The sequence below is a fragment of the Pistacia vera genome, unplaced genomic scaffold (assembly GCF_008641045.1).
Source record: "Pistacia vera cultivar Batoury unplaced genomic scaffold, PisVer_v2 Contig430, whole genome shotgun sequence".
In the NCBI taxonomy this organism is placed as follows: domain Eukaryota; kingdom Viridiplantae; phylum Streptophyta; class Magnoliopsida; order Sapindales; family Anacardiaceae; genus Pistacia; species Pistacia vera.
This window is the reverse complement of record NW_022196258.1, coordinates 971,225-978,977: the sequence shown is the minus strand read 5'-3', so window position 1 is coordinate 978,977 and position 7,753 is coordinate 971,225. Positions and strand designations below refer to the sequence as shown.

The 7,753-nt window shown below is 35.4% G+C and overlaps 2 protein-coding genes across 2 annotated transcripts; both read left to right on the top strand.

The window, feature by feature from the left end:
* The first annotated feature begins 749 nt into the window (after window positions 1-749).
* LOC116143528 (transmembrane 9 superfamily member 11) lies at window positions 750-3,340 on the top strand. The gene has a single exon (XM_031428974.1). The coding sequence runs from the start codon at window positions 1,015-1,017 to the stop codon at window positions 2,989-2,991; it is 1,977 nt and encodes a 658-aa protein (XP_031284834.1). The 5' UTR covers window positions 750-1,014; the 3' UTR covers window positions 2,992-3,340.
* Window positions 3,341-4,552: 1,212 nt separating this feature from the next.
* On the top strand, window positions 4,553-7,231 carry LOC116143465 (importin-4-like). The gene is made up of 11 exons (XM_031428925.1): window positions 4,553-4,586; window positions 4,924-4,964; window positions 5,186-5,216; window positions 5,311-5,433; window positions 5,542-5,759; window positions 5,854-5,949; window positions 6,051-6,163; window positions 6,286-6,421; window positions 6,542-6,646; window positions 6,770-7,071; window positions 7,153-7,231. The coding sequence occupies exons 1-10, from the start codon at window positions 4,553-4,555 to the stop codon at window positions 6,968-6,970; spliced, it is 1,098 nt and encodes a 365-aa protein (XP_031284785.1). The 3' UTR covers window positions 6,971-7,071; window positions 7,153-7,231.
* The last annotated feature ends 522 nt before the right edge of the window (window positions 7,232-7,753 follow it).

The window sequence follows — 7,753 nt, the reverse complement described above, 5'->3', positions numbered from 1 at the left end:
AAAAAGCTCAACTGTATATATTATACATATGATTTAATGTAACATCCCATGACAAAGTCAAAGAAGATTAAATAACTTTTGTGATCCATGAACCTAAGATCCAACTTCTTTAGCTCTAATGAAAGTTTGGCAAGACATTAATGAACCTTTTTCTACCATGTCGACCCACCAACCATTGTTTTAAAATTTGGATTGGAGAACAACCCATTTTGCTGTCCAAGTCACGGGTCAACCAGTCCAATCGGTCGGTTGGACCGATGACATCAACGATAATTTCATTTTTAAAAAATTATATTAATCCCTCAAATTTTAATATATTACAAAAATTTCTCTAAAAGGTTCAAATTAGTCCCTAAAATTTTTAATTATTTCAAAAATGCCCCAAAAAATTACTAATTAATCTCTAAACTTTGACATATCTTAAAAACACCCTTATAAGATTACAAATTAACCCTTATAATTTTGAAATATTATAAAAACCCCCTAAGACCTGAACCGGATCAGAGAAGCTGTCGGGTCCGGATCGGACAGGTCGGTCCGGTCTGGTTTTTAAATCAGAGCCACCAACATGTGAAATATTATTATTATTTGGATGAAGATATACCACCACAACCTATAAACTCAAATTTAACTAAACACATAACTATCTAAAATTTCATATTTATAAGCTCAAATTTTCTTATAAATATTAAGATTAAGTTTACTATTAAATGATTTATTTTAAGTAACCAATAGTGTGTAAAAGGCCAAAACAGCAGAACTTGTAAATGATGGTAACAAAATCAAATCCATCCCATATAAGACTCTCTGATACAAATCTCTCCTTCTTCACAGAGACTCTCACTTTTCCATCTCTCTCAAAGGTCAGTCAGATCCAGATCCCTCTCTAACCTTCTTTATTTCTTCATTTATTGATTGTATATTGCTTTTACTATTTCATATCTTTGCTTTTCCATTCATTTCACGATCTGGGTCTCCCAGATCTGCCTTGAATTCATCCAAAACTGATCGAGAATGGATTTAACTTGCAATTTTAGCATCTGGGTGTTGTTTGTTTTCTTTGTATTTCAATCCTTTTGTTATGGGTTTTACTTGCCTGGTAGCTACCCTCACAAATACGTTGTCGGAGATGCGTTGTCTGTGAAAGTTAATTCACTCACTTCCATAGACACCGAAATGCCCTTTAGTTATTACAGTTTGCCCTTTTGTAAGCCTCAAGAGGGCGTCAAAGATAGTGCTGAGAATCTTGGTGAGCTTTTGATGGGTGATAGGATTGAAAATTCTCCCTATAGGTTTAAGATGTACACCAATGAAAGTGATATCTTTTTGTGCAAAACGGATCCGTTATCGAAAGATAATTTCGATTTGTTGAAGAAGAGGATTGATGAGATGTATCAGGTTAATTTGATCCTTGATAATTTGCCAGCGATAAGGTACACCAAAAAGGATGGCTATCTTTTGAGGTGGACGGGGTTTCCAGTTGGGGTTAAGTATCAAGATGCCTATTATGTGTTTAATCATTTGAAGTTTAAGGTTCTTGTCCATAAGTATGAGGAAACTAATGTTGCTCGTGTTATGGGTACTGGCGATGCGGTTGATGTGATTCCCACGAAAGCGAGTGAGGGATCTGATGTGCCGGGTTATATGGTTGTTGGATTTGAGGTTGTGCCATGTAGTGTGATGCATAATGTTGATTTGGTGAAGGATTTGAAGATATATGGTAAGTACCCGAGTCAGATTAAATGTGATTCGAACATTGTGTCTATGCCTATTAAGGAGGGTCAACCAATTGTGTTTACTTATGAGGTTAACTTTGATATGAGTGATATCAAGTGGCCATCCCGTTGGGATGCTTATTTGAAGATGGAGGGATCAAAGGTCCATTGGTTCTCAATCTTGAATTCCCTTATGGTTATTACTTTCCTTGCTGGTATTGTTCTTGTGATCTTTTTGAGGACTGTTCGGCGGGATCTGACTCGGTATGAGGAGCTTGACAAGGAGGCTCAAGCACAGATGAACGAGGAGTTGTCTGGGTGGAAGCTTGTTGTGGGGGATGTTTTCCGTGCCCCAAGCAATCCTGGACTTTTGTGTATTGTTGTTGGAGATGGAGTTCAGATTCTCGGGATGGCTGTCGTGACTATTTTGTTTGCTGCTCTTGGATTCATGTCACCAGCTTCCCGTGGAACTCTTATCAGAGGTATGCTGTTTTTCTACATGATTCTTGGTGTTCCAGGTGGCTATGTTGCTGTTCGTCTATGGAGGACAATTGGCTGTGGTGATCTTAAAGGATGGATTTCTGTGGCATGGAGGGTTGCTTGTTTCTTCCCTGGTATTGCCTTTTTGATTCTAACAACTTTGAATTTCCTGTTGTGGGGTAGTCATAGCACAGGAGCCATTCCATTCTCTTTGTTTGTTATTCTGCTTCTGCTATGGTTCTGTATCTCTGTGCCCCTTACCCTATTTGGCGGTTACCTTGGGGCGAAGGCACCTCATATTGAATTCCCTGTTAGAACCAACCAGATTCCACGTGAAATCCCGGCCCAGAAATACCCATCTTGGCTTTTGGTTCTTGGTGCTGGCACTCTTCCATTTGGTACCCTCTTCATTGAGCTCTTCTTTATCATGTCTAGCATCTGGATGGGTCGTGTTTACTATGTCTTCGGTTTCCTCTTGATTGTTTTGATACTGCTTGTGGTGGTTTGCGCCGAAGTGTCTCTTGTTCTCACATACATGCATCTTTGTGTTGAGGACTGGAAATGGTGGTGGAAATCCTTCTTTGCGTCAGGATCAGTAGCAATCTACATTTTCTTGTACTCCATAAACTATCTCATTTTTGATCTCCGAAGTTTGAGTGGACCTGTCTCGGCCACTCTTTATTTGGGATACTCTCTTGTCATGGTCATAGCAATCATGCTAGCAACAGGCACAGTTGGATTCCTTTCTTCATTCTGGTTTGTGCATTACTTGTTCTCTTCAGTGAAACTGGACTGAAGACCTCTCCCCTTTCCAGATATTAGCATTCTGAAGAGCAGCTGTGGTTCACTGGCAGATTAATGCAACCTTTATGGAAGTCGATCATGTTTTATTTTCGAAATTTACTTTGATAGGAACTTAGTAAATTGTAATATCAATAATGTGGTCCAGTTTTCCTTAATTTTTGTTTACATTGAGATCATGGCATGATAGTGTTATACCATAGTGTATTTGCATCCTTGCGGATTAGAGGCTTATCTAGTTGTTTCTAGTTTGTAACTCGGCATTTTGAATTCTAAGTACTATGTGCTTAACCATTCAAATCTTTATGGATTCTAAGGCATTTTTGTGCCTTTTGCTTGTTTTACGTTTTTGGTTTACAAATTTCACATATGAGTTTTTACAAATTTAACGATAATGTAATGTTATAGCGATGTAAACTCATGTGAAATTGGTATGTTAATGTTTATCATACAACTTTGGAGACAATGTGCTGTGAATTAGCCCTGCTGATTGATGAAGCTGATATCTCAAAGACTCAAACCAAACGAATATGGCCCATTTAATGAACTACAAGGTTCCTTATAAGGGATCTAAAGTTGTGAAAGATTATTATATTCTATGATACTTATATAATATCATTACGGGGTGGGTAGAGTATTTAACGTGTAGAACCGAAAACAATACTGTATGAGAAAGACATTGTAGTTTATGATGATAATATTAATTAAGGGTGTTCATAACCGGTTAATTGATTTTCTGAACCGAACCTGTTTTTCGGTTCATGAATTTTCTTGAACCTAAACCGAACCAGTTAAGGCCTTAAGGGGAAAACTAATTTTTCAGTTAGCAGGTTTTTCCGTTAACTTATTTTTTATTTTGATTTTTTCTTAATTTAAACCGGTTTTATATTTTATTATTTTTCTAGTAAACCGGTATATATTTTGATTTTTATTGTTTTTATTATAAATTTTGTTATTTTTATAATAAATCGGTTTTGGTTACCGTAAATTGGTAACCGAACCGAAAAAACTGGTCTTTGTATTTCTTTGAACCTAAACCAAATCTGTTTTTCAAATAACTAGAAAATTGATTCGGTTTGGTTTTTACATTTTTTTTAACAGCCCTAATGTTAATGCCTTTATCCTCCAAAAATGGATACATAAATTGCATTAAGATGTTAGACTGAGATATTCTAATTATTATATACTTCGTATGATCGCTTAATGTGAAACTTACTCTTCTTTAATGTATCATTAAACCCCCATTTAGATTATTAAAATCTTCATTTAATAACCTCTTCCCTTGTGGTATGATGATAAATCATTTAGTCATTGGAATTAGTTATACCCTAAGATCTTGTTTTCAAGAGGCAATTACAGGGTTTAGAAAAAAAAAAAAAAAAAANTTATCTTGTTAAATTCTAATTTCATTAAATGGTGGCTTATTCTGTTTAAAATTTAAAATATGTTGCTTGGGCATCATAATTGTAGTAGAAGTTTTGGCAAATGGTGGAAGTAGAGGAGTGTCACTGCAAGGACATAGTTTCACGAAAAATTAGAATATGTTAGATACAGATATGAGAAAAATTGTGGAGTTCTTTGGGGATATAAGTAAAGGAAAGAAAGAAATTGACGATTGAATATTGAGTCTATGCTTATGATTATGTTCTAATGTCCTAAGTCTATGTGCCTTACTAGGTTTTTTTTTTTCCCTCTCGCATGTGTTACTGTACTCCTTTGTTCTATGATGATATAATTGAAAAATTGTCCAACAGGCTAATCACTGACAGGTTGTCTTTCTTCAGTTCACACGTGATATTAGAAATTTGGAAAATTTAAGACACATCAATGTTAAAGATTTGCTATTATTATGTCCGTTTGCATAGTGGACATATTGTATGTGTTAAATTTACTATTACAACTCATGTTGATTGATTTGTTATTGCAGATATCTTGACAGCAGCACATGCTATCTTCCAGAGTCATAATGTGAGTGTGGTGTAGCATTTTTTGTTCTTTGTTTAATAGTTTGTTTTGGTATGTCTCTCTCTTTTATAATGTTTTCTGTTCCCATGGGTAGTGTGGGATTGTTGTCAATTCTAGGTAGAGTACAAGTACTCTTTTGGATAGCCACCTTAGGTTTGAAGCTAATTTCAGTATTGTAAGTTGTAAAGTGTATAACATGATGCAATCTTTTTTCTGTTGCACAGGAAGGACCAGTGAAGGCAAGAGCAGTTCTTGGTAAGAATTCTACCTCTGAAGTGGCATGAATTAGTTCTTTGGATTTATCAAATAGCTTTGTTTTGTAGTGGTAATGAGTTCTATATGATCACAGATACTGTGATGAATATATTTATCAAGACTATGACCGAAGATGACGACAAAGAAGTTGTTGCTCAAGCCTGTATGAGCATTGTAGAAATCATCAAGGATTATGGTTACATTGCTATTGAGCCTTGTAAGTTAGAATTAAGTTGGATTCATTTTCTCTATTGGTGAAAAAATCTCTGGCTGCCAGATTAAATATCTTTATGGGCAACTGAATTATTATGTGACTTGATCACAGATATGTCTTTGTTGGTTGATGCAACTTTGCGGCTTCTGCGGGAGGAATCTGCTTGTCAGCAATCGGATAATGATAGTGATATTGATGAGGATGATACTGAACATGATGAAGTGCTTATGGATGCAGTGTCTGACCTTCTTCCTGCATTTGCAAAGTCAATGGGTCCTCACTTTGCACCCATCTTTGCAAAGCTATTTGACCCTTTAATGAAATTCGCGGTTTGTTGAGGATTGATAATTATGTCATGTGTTTCTCCCATGCATAGTTTGATTTCCTTATTGCAGCTCACTATTTGATTATATGCAAGTGCAGAAATCTTCGCGTCCTCCACAAGATCAGACCATGGTGGTTGCTTGCCTTGCTGAAGTTGCTCAGGACATGGGTGCTCCAATTGCAGGCTATGTTGATGTACTTTTTTCTGAAACTCTGATATACATATTCAACTGTGTGTCTTGAGTGATTTCTGGAACAATGCAAGCTAATTCCTGAAGGTTTATGTAATATCTCAGAGAGTGATGCCTTTGGTACTCAAAGAACTAGCGTCATCAGAAGCAACTAACAGGAGGAATGCAGCATTTTGTGTTGGGGAGTTGTGCAAAAATGGGGGCGAGTTAAGTTTGAAGTATCCTTGTATAAATAATCATCATAAGATCCAGTAATGAAGTGTTAGTAACTATTGAATTTAACCTGTAATCGACTCATCTGTTGTCGAACTACAACATGTTTTCCTTTGATGTATACTAGATACTATGGTGACATTTTGCGGGGACTTTACCCATTATTTGGGGATTGTGAGCCAGATGATGCTGTTAGGGATAATGCAGCTGGTGCTGTGGCAAGGATGATAATGGTGCATCCTCAGTCCGTCCCACTGAATCAGGTTAATTTTGGTTGATTGGCTTTTATATTTTAATTTACTTTTTCTTGTGTATTTTCATGACTACAAAGTAAGCTAATTATATCTCCTGTGGTTATGCTCTTCACTATGCTATGTTCCTAGGTCCTTCCTGTTTTCCTGAAGGTTCTTCCTCTAAAGGAAGACCATGAGGAATCAATGGCTGTTTATAGTTGTGTTTCCACTCTGGTTTTGTCATCAAATCCCCAGGTTTTTGTATTTGTGATATTATATAGCTTATATGCACACAGCACTGAAGTTACGTGCTTTATAAATCTTATTTCCATCAGTAATCAGTAATCAGTGATGTCATTTGTTTTTGATGTAAAACAGATCCTTTCACTTGTTCCGGAGTTGGTTAATATTTTTGCCCAAGTAGTGGTTTCCTCAGACGAAACTTGTGAAGTAAAGGCTGTAGTCGGAAGGGCTTTTTCTCATCTGATTTCTGTGTATGGCCAACAAATTCAACCATTGCTGAGTAACCTCTCACCTGCACATGCTAATGCCCTAGCTGCATTTGCCCCCAAAAGCTGACGTGTTATTGAATGAACTTGTCTTCCCCAATTTTCTGCGGTGTGTGTGTGTGTCAAAGGAACGGGTGAAATCATACAGCAGATGGATATCCTACCTACCAGGTTTGCATGGCCTTTTGTGTTGAAGAGTTCAAATATAAGATTTGACGTCTGAAATATTTTTGTGCACTCTCAATCTTACAGGTTTTTCGGCCCATCACCAGCTTTCTTGTGTGGATTATAGGTTTCAATTTGTTCTCATCATTTATTTGTTTATTTACTTCTTTTTGGTTGGTTGAGATTCAGCGTTGCTTCTGTTTTTTATAGTAATAGATAGATAAAAGGTTATTTGGGTGATATATAAATATAGTTTGCAAACAAACCAAATTAAATGATGTGCATAAAATTTATATTTTGTTCAATCTCAACTCAACTTTAAACCGAATAAAATTATTTTGTTCGACCTTGGCTAGCAAAGTTGCATCAGTTTCTTTTTAAGAATTTATAATGAGGATATAAAACTTAGATTTGTTTGGTTCAGTTTATAAAAAAATTAGTTTATAAGTAGTTAGGTAATTCAATTTTATAAACATTTGAAATTTAAACTGTTACGTGAATCCTAAAATACTGATTGAATATTTGATAAAACATTTTGTCATTAAAATGATTAAAAGAGATATTACATTATTTTGTCAAATAATAAATTATATTAACTCAATTTTTTACTATGATACTATGAAAATATATTTCAATAATATCATAATTTAATTTAATTTTAGAATTAAATAAAGATAAATATTTTATT